Source organism: Marmota marmota, unplaced genomic scaffold, assembly GCF_001458135.2.
Source record: "Marmota marmota marmota unplaced genomic scaffold, marMar, whole genome shotgun sequence".
Classification (NCBI taxonomy): domain Eukaryota; kingdom Metazoa; phylum Chordata; class Mammalia; order Rodentia; family Sciuridae; genus Marmota; species Marmota marmota.
This window is the reverse complement of record NW_026000082.1, coordinates 14,993,451-15,011,967: the sequence shown is the minus strand read 5'-3', so window position 1 is coordinate 15,011,967 and position 18,517 is coordinate 14,993,451. Positions and strand designations below refer to the sequence as shown.

General features: G+C 35.8%; 1 protein-coding gene across 1 annotated transcript in view; it reads right to left on the bottom strand.

The window, feature by feature from the left end:
* The window catches only part of Faf1 (Fas associated factor 1), a 375,874-nt gene that overhangs the window by 20,461 nt on the left and 336,896 nt on the right, over nucleotides 1-18,517 (bottom strand). The window contains exon 18 of the mRNA XM_015485020.2: nucleotides 17,822-18,037. Coding sequence (XP_015340506.1) covers nucleotides 17,822-18,037 — 216 coding nt within the window. The remainder of the gene's footprint in view (nucleotides 1-17,821; nucleotides 18,038-18,517) is intronic.

Genomic DNA, 18,517 nt, shown 5'->3' with positions numbered 1-18,517 from the left:
TCTATCCCTATTTCCCCTAAGTTCTGCCTCATATATTTTTTCTCTTTGCTGATTTTGCTTTGCATCCTTTTGCTATAATAAATCATAACCATGAGTATAATTATATGTGGACTCCTATGAGTCTTCCTAGGAAATTATTGAACCTGGAGGCAGCTATGAAGATGTCTAATATATTATTGGAATCCTGACTTTGTCACACACATATATGTGATCCTGGAAACACAGCTCAACATCTCTTGGCCCCTCTTTTTATTTGTAAAACAGGGCTACTATCCATGCCTTAGAGTTTGTGTAAAGATTAAATTAAAGAATCTATATTAGGACTGGCACAGACTAGAACATTAGTAATTACTAATTATCTGATCTGACTGAGAGCTGGAAGAGGCAGTAACAACCTAGGAGTCATCTAAAACACTTTAGAAAATTTAAAGAAAACTTTCAAATTAGACATCTATACTTAAAAAGCTCAGACCCAACTCATCTTGAAACAAAGCAGAAAAGTTGGACCAATGCACTGAAAGCCTTTCTGGTATTTGTCACATTTCCATGTAACCCCAGCTCAGAATTTTGCTTTGTAGAAACAGTTATGTGAAGAAAAGGGAGAATATAGTTCCTTAAAGGAAAGCAGGACTCAAAGCAAAATGGTGTGCTTTCATCCTCCACATAGTGCACCACCCAAGGGCAGGTCCAATGGTGAGCTGCACTATTCCTCCCCACCAGAGGTCTACGCATTTTATAGCTTCATATGTCCTGAGTATCTACTGTATGTCACATCTGTGCTTTTGCATTACCTCATTTAATTCTTACAACCATCTTACAGGTGGCTAATATTATCTGCCTTCTAAGGACAGGTTCTGTGATGTGCCCAAGCCCTTCAGCCCCCCAAAACTGTTTCTTTATATGATATAAGCGTGCGATCTCCCTGTGACTCCCAAGGTTCAGAACACATTTTCTCTGCACTAAGCATAATATAATAGTGGACTTTCTTCCAAGGAAGGGACTATTATAATGCAAGTGACAGAGTGCAGGTCACCCATATATTAAGAATGAGGAATGTGTCTAAAAACTTATTTTTTAAAGGCTAGAGATAGGTCAAAGGCAGTGACTTGCTGGAGATGGATCAAAGCAGCTCAGCATTACCAACTCTAACAGCATGGCCCTCTGCCGTTTACCAAGTGTTTTCATTATCACTTTTGATCTTATCATCACAATCTATCTGTGAGGACACATGACACTATCCTCACTTGAAAGATGAAGTAACTAAAATATAGAAAGGAGAAATGATTTACTCGGTGTAACACGGCAAATAGGTGGAAGTGCCAGTGCATTGGAAAAAAGATCTGACTTCAAGTACAGAGGAGACATGAAAAGCTAAGGAACCACTTATCAAAATAGCACAGGGATAGTTTTACACAAAACCATTTCTCACTTCCACTGCCTGGCTGCATTTTTTATCATCTTGTTTTAAAACATCCTTGACTAGTTTTCTGGCTTCAGTCCTTCTACATGTTAATCCATCTTTCTGAGTTGCTATTGAGATATAACAGAAAGGAGCAGCACCTTCATATTTAATTTCCAGCTCTGCCACTTCATGGCTATATAATCTTGGTTAAAACACTTATAATAAGTTTCAGCTTCCCTATCTGCAAAATGAGAAAACATTTGCCTGGTATAATGAGATTTTTGACATAGCTTTGAAACCTACTTCTTTGAGCTTTTGTAAGGATCAAACCCATCTTATAGGGTTATTGTAAGAATTCAATTACATGATGCCTATAAAGAACCTAGCATAGTTGCCTGACACACAGTTGGAACTCAATAAATGGTAGCATAATTATTATTTTAAGGCTGTTTGTTCACTTGATTCATTCATTCATTCATTCATTCACTGACTAGATATTTACTGAGAATTTATTAGATGGCTGGTACTCTCCTAAGTGCCAGGAATATAGTAGTGAACAAAGACATTTCCTGACCTCAAAAACCTTTAAAGTAGGAGGGAGACAATAAACAACTAAATATCCATTCAAGTGGTGATCAGTTCAATGGAGAAAGAGAAAACAGGGCAAGAGGTATAGTAGGGTTGTCAGTCTGGCAGGGTGGGAAAGGTAGAATTATAGAGTGGAGGGAAGGAATACTGTTATTTTATATGGGTTGCTCAGAAAATGCCTCAATGGAAAAGTACTATTTGAGCAAGACCTGGAGGAAGTGAGGACCTGAGCAATAAAGATATTCAAAGGAAGATTATTTCAGTAGAAGAAAGTACAAGATCCTGAAGAATGAACAGGTTTTATGGTGTTTCACAAACAGTAGGGATGCCAGGGTTGGCTGGAAGGATTGTGTATGAGAGATCAGAGAAATGCAAGGGAATTAGATCAAAGAAGGCCTTTTACTCTGAGCTAGATGGGGAGCCACAATAGGGTTTAAGAAGTGGCATGATTTGCCTTACCATAAAATAAAATAAATTAATTAATCTTAAAAATATCTTTTAAAGTTTGTTTATTTATTTATTTAAATAAAGGGACTGTGTGGGAGCGTTGGGTGGAGGCAGAGAGGTCAGTTAAGACAAAATAATCTGGGCAAGAGATTATACTTGGTTTGGCGAGGGTTCATTTGTAAAAGCAACTAGAAGTAGATTGTGAACAATTTTTGAAGATAAAACTAACCGATTTTGCTTACGAGTTGAATACAGACATGAGAGAAAGGAGAGTTAAGGATGACTCTGAAGTTTTTTGCCTAAACCAAAAGAAAGTTGCCATTTAATAAGACAAAGATTAAGGGAAGAGCACATTTTAGGAAGTAGGAAGCAGTTTAGTTTGACTATGTTTAATTTAAGATGGCTATAAGACATAAAGCAGAAAGGTTGAGTACCATATCTCATTGCATTAATCACTACACCCTGTTTATTTATTCCAAAATTGGTTTATAACCTTTCATTGTGTAATTGTTGTATGGTATAATTCTGTTTGTCATGCTACTTAAAAGGTAAAAAAACAAAAAACAAAACAACAACAACAAAAAGGTAAACAGAGCAGCAATGTATTCACCAGTGACATATGGATGTGTCTGTCTTTTTGCACACTGAGCGCTATGAACCTAAAATTCATAGTGTACATGTATTGTCAGAACATTTCTGAAAGCCAATTTGTGTGGTTTGTTTAGAACACTGCAGTACTAAAGATAAACACATCTTACGTGACTGGTGCTGAGGATGCCATTTATATTAAGGACTAACGACGTCACCTAACAAAACCAATGACAGTGGCACAGACTTTGGACATAAGATTAAAGTTTGTAAATCCACATTATGTGACACTGTAACAAATTTTCTGAAATTCAATATTTTGATTATAATGCACAAATTAATACAACTAATGTGTTAACTATGTGCTAAACTGTCAGGAAGAAATGATGTGTGTGGATTTGAACTATTAATTTTTTTTTTTGAAGGGCACCAGGGATTGAACTCAGAGGCACTCAACCACTGAGCCATATCCCCAGCCCTATTTTGTATGAGCTGCTTAGTGCCTCACTTTTGCTGAGGCTGGCTTTAAACTTGTAATCCTCCTGCCTCAGCCTCCTGAACTGCTGGAATTACAGGCATGCACCATTGTTCCTGGCTTGAACTATTGAATTTTTTAAAAAAAATATTTATTCTTAAGTTTTGGGTGGACACAATATCTTTATTTTACATTTATGTGGTGCTGAGGATTGAACTCGGTGCCTCGTGTATGCTAGGCAAGCACTCTACTACTAAGCCATAACCCCAGCACCTTGAACTATTGAATTTTAATGAGTATTTTGTGCATTCTAATCTTGCACCAAAGATAGTTTAGTAATGAATAATTTCTAAGTAACACTGACACAATTAAAAAAAAGCTTCACTTAATTCACACTTTACTTTTAAAATTTGGCATAAAATCTGCAATGATTCTGGAGGCTGAGGCAGGAGGATCATAAGTTCAAACCCAGCCTCAGTAACTTAGTGAGACCCTAAGCAATTTAGTGAGACCCTGTCTCTAATAATAATAATAATAAAAAAAAAAAAGGTGGGGAATATGGCTTGGTGTTTAAGTAACCCTGGGTTCAATTTCTGGTACAAAAAAAAAAATCTGCGATGATTATGCAGTGAAATATGGTAGGTAATTGTATGAATATACATCCAGAGTTGAAAATTTAGGTTAGATATATACTGTTGGGAGTTGTAACTATATATATGACATTTAACAACACAAGACAGATGAAATCACCAATATAGGCAGAAAGAGATCAGAGGACTTTTACTGAGTACTTACTATGTGCCAGGTGAGGTAAATTTATAAGTTATGGAGTAATTTATGGGCGATTATTCTTGTTTTGATAATGACCATGTCATTCCTTTATTTAACGACTTTTCATAGGAAAAAAACCAAGCTCCTTTGCTGATATTCCAAGTTTTACACATTCTGTCCCCCATTCTCCCTTCTGCCTTTCTCAGAAATTTACTATCCAAATCCTGCGATTCAGCCAATCAGGTCTGCATTCCATCATTTTACCATATTTTGTGCTTTCCAACAGTAGCTTCTTTCCTCAAGCTGGTTCAGCTGTTGTAGAATGTTCTCCACTTATCAACTTACCATATAACCTATCTATCTCAATGTTTTGTTCAACTTCTATTTCCTTTATAAAGTCTTTCTTGGTCATCCACTCCAGTAGGGATCTTGGCCAACTCTGGCTTTTATTGCTTTTATCTGACTACTTTTTGGATCTTGGCACAGTGACAATAATTTGTAGAAGGGGCTAGAATATTCTCAAATGTAAGGTCTAGGCTTCATCCCTTAGCATTTAGCATAGTACCTGGCAAAATAAAAATTTGTTGGAGAAATAGGGTGTGATATACAACTAAGTGTATAAGCTGTGACCCATGAGGAGAAATTACAAAAAGAAACAAATCAGAGATGACAAAATCTTTCCAAATATATTAATGCTGATTTTCATTTATACACTGCAAGTATTTTTCTAGATGAGAATCCACCTCACTAATATTCCCTCCTCAATTCAGGAGGCTGATAGCATAAGGACTAACAGCACATTTATGGAATAAGATTTATTATGTATGACACTGGGTAAATTTTATTTAGCATCTTTTGTATCTAAGTTTCCTCATTTCAGAATGGGGATAGTATGAATATTTACTTATGGAGTTGTTTCTAGGGGTAAATGTATACAGGGCACTTAGAATAATATAATATTCCAAATGCATGGTAAGCTCTCAATAAATATTATTTAACAATTCAACGATTTATTCTGAACATTTGGCTACTGGATAATAACGATCATCATTACTTTTCATATTTGAACAGAACCTCACAGTTTACAAAGCACTTTTATGCACATTGCTTTACTTAAGCAGTGCTATGATCCTGGGAGATAAGCAGAATTTATTGTTGCTTTTTTGTGGAGAAGAAAATTGAGACTTAGAGGGTAGGTATGCCTTGTTCGAGGCTGCATATCTACTAAATGATCTTGTGATTGTCAATGCCACGTTCTTCCTTTATATCATTGACTTCTCTCTATTCCATCTCCTTAATCATTCCAATGATGAATCAATCATACCTTAAAACTATGAATTTTCAGTTGATTCTGTATATCAGCCTGAAATCTTTCCAAATAATTAACCTTGATCTTCACTGTCCTTAGGGTATAGGAAAGGGGAGATGTTGGTCAAAGGATACACAGTTCCAATTAGGACAAATAAATGTTAAAGATCTATTCCACAGTAAGGTGACCCTGGTTAGACAGGTACTGTATATTTCAGAATTGTCAGAAGAATAGATTCTAAATAACAACAACAACAACAAAACAACAACAACAACAGCATGCTATAGAGGTGAGGTGATGGATATATTAATCAGCCTTATTTAATTAGCTTGATTTAATCATTATTCTTTCCTTCCATTTTTTCTGTGGTGCTAGGGATCAAACCCAGAGCATTGTGCATGCTAGGCAAGTGCTCTCCCACTGAACTATATCCCCAGCTCCCCACCTTTTTAAAAAAATTTCTAAAGTTGTGAGTGTACACAATACTTGATTTATTTATTTTTATGTGGTCCTGAGGATCAAACCAAGTGCCTCACATATGCAAGGCAAGTGCTCTGCCACTGAGCTACAACCCCAGCCCAATCCCTAGCCTTTTGATGTAATCCTTCTACAATGTATGCACATATCAAAAGATCATACCATATCCATAATGATATATAAAATTGACAAGTAAATGTTGTTTCTTAAAAATTCCAACTTAAACTTTAGAAAATAAATTTCTTAAACAAAATGAAAAATACACAAACTACCCTTGTTAGAAAGTTTTTCCCTTTAGTTATATTGCTGTCATGTCAAATTAGAGCTTCACTTATAGATCTAGTAAGAATGCTGTATTATTATTATTATTTATTGGCACAGGGGATTGAACCCAGGAGCACTTTGCCACTGAGCTACATCCCCAGCCTTTTCTTATTTTTGCTTTTGAGTCAGGGTCAAAGTTGCTTAGGGTCTTGCCAAATTGCCAAGGCTGGCCTAGAACTTGTGATCCTCCTATCTCAGCCTCTTGAGTCGCTAGGATTACACGAGTATGCCACCTGCTTGACTGTAGCATTCTTTTAAATCTCTTGCTATTTAGTTTCTTTTGGATGTTATAAATATTATGTAAACATTTTGCCAAATGACTTTAGCCTATAAACTCAAGTGTACTGTAGTCAAAATAATACAGGATCATTTTTCCTCACAATAAAACTTTCGAAAACAAAACAACAGATAAAGATAACAAATATTGACAAGGTTGTGTAGAGAAGGGAACACTTGCACACTGTTGGTAGAAATGGAAATTAGTAAAGCCATTATGTAAAACTATATGGAAATTACTTAGAAAATTAAAAATACAAGTATCATAAGATCCAGCAATTCCACTATTGAATATAAAAGGAAATGGGATCAGTATAAGTCATCTGCATTCCCATGTTTATTGCAGCACTATTGGCAATAGCCAAGAAATGAAAGCATTGACTAATGAGTGTCCGTCAACAAACAGATGAAAAAAGAAAATGTACACAACAGAATATTGTTCAGCCATAAAAAAAAAGAATGAACTCCTGTCATTTGTGGTAATACAAGTAGAACTGGAGATCATCATGTTGAGTAAAATAAACCAGGTACAGAAAGATATAGAAGTTGAGAGAAGAATGGTGGTTATCAGAGTTCTGGAGAGAGTAAAGGTAGGGGGTTGGGGGAAAGGTTGATCAATGAGTGCTAAAGTTAGAATAGGAGCAAGAATTCTTGGTGTGCTATTGCACAGTAGGGTGTATATAAATGATAATGCACTGTTCATTTTAAAAAGCAAGAAGAAATGATTTTGAAAGTTTATACCATAAAAAAATAGTCAATGTTTGAGGAGATATGTTTAACCTGATTTAAACATTACACAACATATATATTTATCAAAACATGACATGCCCATTAATATGTATAATTTTTGTTTTTATGTATCCATTAAATAATTTGGAAAAATTAGAAAAAAGAAGAAAGAAAATTGAGAGAGTGCTGAGCTGTAACTGAATATATGTCATCAAGCAAGTAATTTTACCTCAAGGCCTCACATTGTCCATCTGCTAAATGGTACTAATATCAACTACCTTGCTACCTCCCAAAGATGACAGAAGAAGAGTGAGATAACTCTATGAATGTATTTTACCCTTGAGAGAAATTTCACAGTTTTTTCAGTAAATAAATATATTGCAGTCTAATGGTGGATGCATGTGGTGAAGAAATAATGGGAGGGAATGAGAAGAATTAAACAGGGAAAGGTGATGGTGTGAAATTGTGAAAGACTATGTATGCCTTTGTAAGGTGTTTGAACTTCTTTCTGTAAGCCATTATAATCACTGGAGGCTTTAAAGCAGGAGATAGATATAATCAAATCTGTATTTTAGAAAAATGACTCAAGAGATACTGGGGAGGATGGATTGGGTGGGAGAGGCAAGGCTGGGGGTAGTGAGATGAATTAGGAAGCCATAAATCTAATCTGATCGGTGAAGATTTGGGCTGCTGGTATGGGAGAGAGGAAAAGAACAGATTTGAGAAAGTCAGAATCAATACTGTGACCAACTAGATATTAGTTGTATTCTACTCCACAAAGTTCTGATTCTTCGGATAATTTAGGAATATTAGAAAATATCATATAACCATCTATGGTGATATAAAACACCCGAGGGAAATGGAATAAGCTCATCAGATTTAACTTCAACATGTATTTTCCCAGTTAGAGGTTTAATTTTGAGAACAAAGGTTTTAAGATATAGGTAGTTCAACGGCATTAAAATTTTTCCTTTTGGCTTTTTTTTGTGTGTGCTGGGGACTGAACCCAGGGCCTTATGCATGCCAGGTAAATGTTTTACCACTGAGCCACATTCCTAAGCCCCATAGCTCTGCTTTAAAAAAAAAAAAAAATCAAACTCCATCTAATATGAATTGAAAATCAATCCCATTGCAATATTAGAGGCATATGAAGGCTGCTGAGCTACAAAATATTTTAAAATATTGGTGCTTGGTGTTGCCATTTATTTCATTTACTAGGTGGTCTCTAATGTTGATTTTCTAATTCTTTTTGTTATATGACTGATTTTAAAGTAGAACTCTATAGCCTACTAGCAGATGTTTAAAAGGAGCCAACAATCTAAAAAACAATGGCCACGAGAAGAAAACTTGGGCTTTAGTGTCAGTTCAGCTATTATAATTGATCCTGGTTTTTTTTTTTTTTTTTGAGGGGGGTAGTATAGAAGAGTGAAGCCAGCGGTGTACTCTACCAAGGAGCTACAACCCCATCCCTTTTCTTTTTTTGAGACAGGGTCTTGCTAAGTTCTTACAGCCTCTCTAAGTTGCTAAGGCTTATCTTGAACTTTACACCCTCCTGTTTCAGTCTCCAGAGTTGCTGAGATTACAGGTGTGTACTGCTATGCCTGTTTACTGCTGTGACTTAAGTGCTTAATTTTACCTTGCTTTGATCCCACATCTATAAAATGATAGCATTGGCTTTGATAATTTTGAAATCCTTTTCATAAATTCTTAATTTTAGGTTAAAGGCATTTGGATATTTTAAATACAAATATCCATCATTATTCTAGAATAAAGAATTCACTGTTGTCATTAAAAAACAAACAAAAAAACCTATCAGTCCTTCATAGTTATTCTCTCCACACACGATAATTTTAGCAAATACTATTCATTATGCACTAGAAACATGGTATTTTACATTCACTTATCTTACACAACTCTCTGAGATAGATATAATAATTTATCTTTCAAAGATGAAGAGATAAAATTCAGAAAATCTAAGTAAATTGTCCAATGTTTATATTGCAGGCATGTGAAAGAGTGAGGTTCAGAATCAATCTAACTAACAGTGAAATTCTCACTTCTAACTCTGCTATTCCATTTCCACTCACTGAATATCTCTCTCTCTGCAAGGCTCGTCACATTTGCTTCCTTTGTAATGCCTTCCCTTGTCATTGCAGAATTTGGTTCTTTGTCAAAACAAGGCTTTCTAGAAGAATTAATCTGCAATTAATAAGAAATAGTGAAAGGTTTTTCTCTACCTTTTAGGTAACTGGCTTAGACACAGATTTTGTATTTTATCAAGATGCCCTATATTTCATCTTGTCTTTAGCAGGTCTTTGATTATTTAAAAAAACTGAATCCTCTATATTAAAATTAAGGGTTTTTTTCTACAATTATGTAACTTTCTGTATTTGTCTTTTGAAGTTTTTAAATTATCACTCTAGTTAAATAAATCACAATGATCTCACAGTGATCTGTTATCCTCTATAATCAAGAGTTTTAGACCTTTGATTCTTTGGACAAACTGACCTAAATCAAATTCAAACTTATATCTTTTTGTCTTTGAACTAACTTCAGGACATGCCAGAGGGCCCTAGAATCAGTAAAAAGAATCTGTAAAAGAGATCGTTCTCAGGCTTATTTGGTAAATTACTTTGATATGTTAATTATATGGGAAGCACTGTCAAATAAGAAATGATATTTACTCCTTGAGTTGTATTTATATGAATATATTATTATTACTGTGTCTTAAAACTGTATGAAATTCCTAGAAATCAGATATTTAAAAATGTTATATGCCCCAGAAATAACCAAATTTCCTTGTAAGTTGCATCATTATTATAAGGAATTCTCATCATATCTTTAACCATAGCCATTTTAAGTATTGTTGATTGCAGTTAGTTGCTTCATTATGATTCTTTCTGAAAGCTTTTTGCAAGCGACAATAATCTTAAAGAACTGTGTCTTTAAGGAGATTCACGGAAAGGACTCTGACCAGTACAGGTTTATGACAACTTTAAGATTCTACCATTGGACTGGATAAGAATTTCCAGAACTTTAAAGAAGAAACTAATGGGTTTGTGAAAGTGCTAACCTACATGAAGTAGAAGAATTAATTACATGAGACTTAATGAATTGATGAAGAATTAATGGGGTTTTACAGCCCATTTTTATTTGCAACATTGCTGGTTCTTTTATTAATACTCTGTTTTCCAATTTAAAAAAAATTTCTTTACTTTCCCTTGAGCTATTTGAAACTATAGCAATTTGGGACAAAGTATACTTTGTGAATGGGATTAAAATATTAATTTCCTCCTTACCTGATCCCTCTAGAATTCAGAAACAGTTTGTATTCTTATGGCAATGTAATTATTTATAAGTTCAACAATAATCTACTCTCTATATCAGGGTACAACTGGAAATACTGATTATATTACCAAGGCTTTGACTGGCACATTGTATTTGAGAGCGTGCAATGAATGAATCTACAGGCACAGCACACATTCTGAAGTTTGTCATGGTTTGAATTCCTAGCCCCAAGAAATTTAAAAAACTTCAATCTGAGATTTCTTATCAAAAGTTCTAGCAAAGCAAACTTTAAAAAGTTTGTGTGGTCAGTGCTATCCCCTCTGTGGTCAGTACTATCCCCACATTCGTGAAAATAATCAGGCCAAGTTTGCTGAGAACACAAATTAGTCTTACTTAGATTTTGTTTGGTAAAAACTGGGGTGACCATAGATAAAAATTATGCTTTATGAGAAAAACTATAGTACATCTGCTTGTATAGTACACCTACATACTTATAAGCTATAGTACTCCCAATTGTAGCCCTGTTCACAGTTTGAATTCTAGTTTCTTCCAACACGTAGTTGGTACTCTAAGAACAAGAACTTCTCTGTTCCTGAAGCTCTATAAGCTGAAGCTGGACAACTCTGCATAAATTTCAAGGAACATGTCTCATGCTTGTTGAGTGGGTCAAACAAAGAGTTTGTCAAATCACCTTCCTATGAACCAAAAACATTCTAACTGCTAAGCAGGATGAGAAATTAATGATTTCGTGTTGAGTACAGCTTTACCAAAGATGTTGGAATAAGACCTGCCATAATAAGACTGCTTATCTCAGTTTTTCCTTGCTTCTACCTACCTTTTTAACTTGGCATGATAAAATTGTAATTAGATTTCATAATTAATAACTTCTGTGGATAATCTGACAGTGTGTTGAATCTGTTATAGTAAACCCAACTTTTTACCTGATGTAAGGAATCCTTTGGTCTACCTAGTGGGTAACTTTAGCAACATTCCTAATGCAATTAATTTTCTTGTTCCAGTTGTACCAGTGGTCTTTTTTATAGTTAGACTTCTAGACTCTCTTGTGTTTGCTCTGTTTTTTTTTTTAATTTTTTTTTGCTCTGTATTTTAATTTAACCCAACCATGAGATGCTAGATAACAGAACTGTGGCCTTCTAACTGAACGCGGAGCAATTTGTGATGTTGCTACTACTTGTTGTTGGACATGGAAATTGGGTAATGTAGACAGTAAAAAAAAAAAAAAAAAAAAATGAATGATCAGGCTACTTGGTTAAAACAAATGGTTTATTTCATGGGGACTCTTACTGGGGAGCATATTCTAAACTTTTGATATTATTCTCTTGATAGTCATAATAGTATGACTATTATGGTGTGCTATATCCTTTCTAAAGTTTAAAATGTTTGAATGTGGTCATCTGTCAAATATCAAATATCTCTTATAGGTTGGAATCACAAAAACTCAAAAGAAAGAAATGCATGGTTATGAGGACATTATAATCTATGAATGATATATTGAGACCCCAAATCCAAAATGTTGGTAACTATGTTATTTGGTGGTATTCTCACACCGGAAAGAGCTTACCCAAAAAGGGGGGTGCTGGTAGTGGTTCAAAGTTATAGGAAGTCACTGCTTTGGACTGGTCCTTTTACTAGATTCCACAAGACCAGAACAAACCAAAATAGAGTCAGTCATGATGAATGTTCCATAATAAAATTGAAACTTTAAGGAAGCAAAGAGATTCCAAACAATATCATTTTTTTCCCCCTGAAAACAGGAGAGTCCAGACTGAGTCAGCATAAGACTCCTCTGCCTTCACCCTTACAAAAAGGTAAGTACTTATCTTACCTGATTATTACCTAGTTCTCCCCTACCCTCCAATAGTCTTTTTGTTTCCACCTTACAAAACTCACTGTTCTACTACTGGCCAGTGGGAGCTCACATTCTATTTTTTGAATAGAGGTTGCTTGATTCATAATTCACAAAGAAAAGCCAATTAGATATATAGCTTAGTTTGTTACAACTTTCTTTTGATAGCACACAGGCCAATGGTTCTGGAGCTAACCTGTTATTCCTCATCCTCTTTTCTTAGTACTTTCCAGTTCTTCTATAAATAGAAAAAACTTACTTTCCATTTGTAGTGGAGCTCCTCAAAGATGTGAAAAAGAGTAGACAAAAGAAGAAAAACAGAAGAGACAGGAAGATGAAGAGTTGTGGAAAACAGAAATAACAGAGGGAAAAGTGGAAAGAAGATGGAGTAGATAACAAAGGTGAAACATGATCTGAAAGAAGGGAAGGGGTTGGAAAGGAAGAAGGAAAGAAAAAGGAAGTTAAGGTAGTGACACAGAAGAGGAAGGTTGGAGGATACTGATAACCTCAGTCTAAGTAAGATGGGTGACAGGCTTTTCTGGGAAAGGCCTGTGTCTGGGTCACTATAGGTCCAGAGGGGAACCACAGTAACTAGTGGTGAGGTCAATGCCATTACTTAGCTTTTAGGACTCACTCCTAGGGCAATTCCCAAGTAAGGCAAATTGGCTATGGTTTTTAACATGTGCAAAAGTAGAGCTTAATGACCCAAGCTTGGGAAGTAAATACTACTTCTCCTGGTAACTGTTATTAACATAATGGAAATAAACAAACAAAAAACACCCCCAAACAAATAGCTCAATACTCCTAGCAACTTGACAATAGGCTTTCCTAGGGAAGGCCTGTGCCTGCTATTATTCTGGTTATCCCATAGTGCTCAGTTCAGTGAAGTATAATACCCAGCAGACATTTAGTAAATAGTTGGACAGCTGGGAAATCTTAACATAAAGTATTGTTTTGGTAAGGGGGGTTCAGGGGGCACTGAAGAACATTTAATAAGTCCTCTGGTGAGACATCAGCCTCTCCTTAGTGGAGAAAAGGCTGAAGACACAATAAGACTCCTACAGTTAGGTCTTAGAGTATTTGTTATTAAAGAGGCAAGGTCTTAAGATGTGCTTTTTAACAGTCTTTACTTTGGCTGTAATTTAAGATGACTTTTACAAATTAGATCCTAATCCTTGCAGACACAGATGGCTGTTACAGAATAGCCTTGCAAAAACACTAGTCATTTGACTTGAAAGAGCATTCAAAGAAGGATGAAGAGCTATTAACTCTTACCCCACCTCTGGGTTGGAGAGGCCTAAAAATTCCTGGGTGGGCTTTCTGACTTTAGGACTGGAATCTGGGTGGGTCTGGTCATTTGTTGTGATTTGGAACAGCCTCTGTCCTTCACTGCAGAACTAGAGATTTAGGGGAGCCTGAGGTCACTAACATTTGACAATAGTTCCTGAATGCTTATATATGAGGTACCACAGCAGGAACTGCAGAGGATATAGATTTGAACATGATATGGGCTGCCTCTGTAAATCATTACAGAACAACAGAACAAGAGAGGAGTGCACAAACTATAATGGTATATTGGTGGGGAGCTTGGGAGAAGCCCATAGAAAGGTGACTTCTGAGCTAGGCATTAAAAGATAGTTCAAACAGGCCAGGGACATGGAGGCATGAGAATCTGTGTCATTAGTGAATAATGAGCAATCTCCTATCTCCTGCTGATAAAAATAAAAGAGGCAGGATATAAGAAAGGCACAAATGGAACAGACTGTAAATCTTTCAAAAAAACATTCTAAGGGGTCTGTACTTATTCTAGGCTAGTAGGGGCTATTAAAAAGTTTTAAGCAAGAGAAGAAATTATCAGAGTTGGGTTTTTGAAAAAATAACTGTGGCAGATGATTTCAGGTTGACCAAGGACCATAAAATGGACTTGTGATTAGTTTTGGGAGACTCCTGATTTCTCTGACAGGTGGTTTGGTTTTTTTCTTTGGGCAACAAAGGCAAACTTGATTTAAATTTGCCTTGGAATAGGGACCAAGGTACAAATGGAGTCAGGAGTGAAAGAGATGTTAGGAGAAGAGAATGTTAGCCACACTGAATAGTTTTCTTCGGCAATGTAAAACAAAGGATCAGTGATGAAAAGCCAAATCAGGAGTAGATTTTCTCTAAGACTACATGATGGGCTTTCTACTTAGGGCTTGTCCAGTAATGACATAACAGTCTGCATTGAAAAGGCTGAAAAGTTGGTTACTAGAACTCAAAGTAGGCAAGTGGCAGATGCAAGAATCCTCTGCATTTCATTTTAGTTTAAAGTAGCCCCCAAAATACCCACCATAAATGAACTTCTCCAGGGACCCCTACCATAATTAAGCTTCTTGTCAGCAAGATTTTACAGAGTATCAATGGGATTTCACAGGATTTCAGCTGAAAGCTCATTGTGGTTTGAAGATTCCTTTTTTTTTTTTTTTGTGAATGCCAGGTTTGCATACAAAAGGTGTGATAGACTCTATCTCAACAGTTTGCTGTGTAAAAGTTACTGATTCTGTTTTCCATAGTCAAAATTTGTGAAACCTCTGTCTGACCTAAGAATGTGGAACAAAAAGTAACTATTATGAACCCACCCACTGTTGTGTTTCCATCTCACTGAGTATAAATCTGGGGTCCAAAAGATTTTTGAGGCATTAGTCCCTCTGGTCAGCTGCAGCTTAAATAAACCTGCTTCCTGAAAATTCCTTGGATGTCCAGCCTCATCTATCCTACATCAAGTTCTTCTGCTTCTTTTCAAAAGCAACTTTTTAGTCTACATTTTTTTTTTTTACCCTGTTAGAAGAGGTTGTTAACACTGAAGAGAAAATCTATCATTTAAAAAAATTTTTTCTCTTCCACCCATCTATAATCAGATTTAATTTTGTTTCAAATTAATTTTAAAGACCAGGAAGGTCCTTATTTCTTTCACTTTACTTCTTTTACTACCTTCATTTTACAGATAAGGCCTAGAAGGGGAGTGACTTAAAACCAATGATTAGGAAGGATTCATTTAGGTTTTAAGTTAGTCAGCTCTCCAAGATGAGATGTTCATTGCAGAACATAAAGTAAAGAGAAACAGGCTGATCTTGAACCCCCTGATAATGGCTCTTTTCTAAATATTCAGACACTGAGGGGCTGGGGTTGTGGCTCAGTGGTAGAGTGCTTGCCTAGCATGTGTGGGGCCTGGGTTCAATCCTTAGCACCACATAAAAACAAATAAAGGTATTGTGCCCAACTACAACTAAAAAAAAAAATAAATAAACAAATACTCAGTTACTGAGAGTTCAATTTCAGTGACAGAATTTAACCCATTTTGCCCCATTGTTCCAGATGTAGAACTATAAAAAAATAAGATAATTATATTATGATGGAATAATTATAATATTAACACATGTAATCATATATAAAAGCTCTAAATTATGATTCAAACACTTTAAAAAAATTTTTTAGAGTTGTAGATGGACAGAATGCCTTTATTTTATTTGTTATGCAGTGCTGAGGATGGAACCCAGTGCCTCACATGTGTTAGGCAAGCACTCTGCAACTAAGCAACAACCCTAGCCCTACAAACTATTTTAATGCAACTGTGTCAATATTCTCAGAATTGAATATTTGGAACTTAATAGGTTAAGGTAGTTTCTTACCTGACTGTGTGGTAAGAGCATGTGCATTCCTTATCTTGTGCATGTTTGTGTGCTTTATATATGAATAAGGGGAAAAAGGCTCAGAGTAGTAGGAAGGGCACTGAGAAAAGGACCAATGGCTACAACCACCTGGAGTCCACAATACGCTCCTGGACTCAGATGTAAGCAGAATACTCATTCTACCCAGAGGGGATTTATGGCTGGCTGGTAGAGCTACACATATACCATTCATTTCTGATTCTGTCCTGCAAATCTAATAGTCAATATGAGGGACCTGGATAAGTCTTAACCAAATACTTAGTTTTGGTACGTTAGATGAAGTCCAGGTTACTAGACTTAGATGATAATGGAATCACAGAACATTAAACTATGTCTTATAGTTGAGCTAGTCCAATTCCATGTAAAGCAGAAACACTAGGAATGGATCCCTCTCCATACATACATATCTGTATTGTGGAAAAGAGTACTAATTGTTATCTCCAAAGATAGAAAAACTTCTTTACAACACAAGATATTCCTTTCTTAGAAAGTGCCCAAATGTATCTCCTTGTAACTTTCAATATATTGATCCCAGTTCTACCCTAAAGCCTGAAAAAGTAAGAAACCTCTTTTATATGGCAAGCCTTCAAGTAGTTGAAGACAACAACAATGTCTTCCATGCCCTTTCCTTCTCTAGAGGATATATTCCTCAGATGACATGATTTTCAGTTCTTTCTGCTTCCTAACAGCCCTGCTCTGCATTCTGGAAGCTTCATTTTGTCCACTGTTTGATATTTTAAGGTTTTCTTGCATCTTATTATTCATTATCCACAAATCAGAGAAAGTCTTTGTATAGATGTTGATATATATGGTAAGTAATAAAGAACTAAATAAAGAGCTTCTTGGTTTCCACTAGGGAGATAGCAATCAACATTTCTGGAGATAACCATTTATTCAGCAATGAATACATCTAACTGTAGATCTCTCTCTTTCTCTCTACCTTGTCCCTGAATACTATGAAACATTATCAAATACTTTTGTTGAAATACAGATACACAGTAAATATGGTCATCATACTTGTCTTTCCAGGCTAGTAAAACTATGGTGCATGCTTGTAATCCTAGTGAATTGGGAGGCTCAACCATGAGAATTGCAAGTTTGAGGTCAGCCTCATCAACTTAGTGAGATCTCATTTCAAAATAAAAAATAAAAAGGACTGTAGATGTAGCTCAGTGGTAAAGCCCCCTCAGTTCAATCTCTAGTACTGCAAAACAAAACAAAAATCTCTCACATCAAACCAAAACTTTGATCCTGATCTAACAATTAGGCTATTAAGCACAATTTTTAGGTATACTCTGAGGCAAAAAATAAAAGCCTATATGAGTGGTGGAATAGGGGAAACAGCTAGACAGTAAAGAAAAGAATTTCTTACATGGGTTCCTGGCTATATGTTTGCTGGCCTGGTAAGCCTTACCTTCTTCAAAAGATGAGGAGAGAATGATGTGCAGAACAAAGAGACTTTGGGTGTCTTTTAGAAGACTACCATTTGATCTTTTTTTTGGACTACTTTTCCTAGCCACAATGATGGGATATCTCCTATGTGGCCACACTGCCTATGATGGGAAAGGCAACTTACATCTCTCCTAGGAAAGGTGCTCAGTAACTTGAATTCATCCCATGGAAATCCTTTAGAAGCAACGAAATCAAAGACAATCTGGAGCTTATTGCTGGCCAGGAAACGCCTCTCTAGGAACTCGCCACTGGGGGTACGGATCCGCAGTTTGCTCACAGGCTCAGCATTTTCTTCCTTTGGTTCTGGAGGCAGGGCTTGCTCTAAGGAGAGTCTGATGGCCTAAGTAGAGGAAAAAAACCAGATGTTAAAATGTAAGATAGATGGGCTGTAGGGAGTGGGAGAAACTAGAAAACAGCTGCTGCTTTCTAGGAACTCATCAAAAAGTCACTGCTCCATTTATTAAGCAACACTAATGCTTGAACAATAAAATCAGGTGTTTTTAAATTTTCTTAATATTAATAAAGACAATTCATTAAACTATATCCCACCTTGAAGACATGTTTTATTAAACCAATAGGTAACTACTTCAAAAATAAGGGCTTTTTTTTTTCCCCTCTAAACTGAAGAACTCAGACATTTGTGATTGAGGAAACAGATATCAAATACCCAGATGCTTTTTAGGTATAAATGAGGGTATTAGAAGCATTCACAAAAGACACACATGTGCGTGCACACACACATTCATATTTAAGAAAACTCATTGACTAATTAGAAACAATCAAAGAATCAACAAAATATTGGAATATGTGTGTGTGTGTG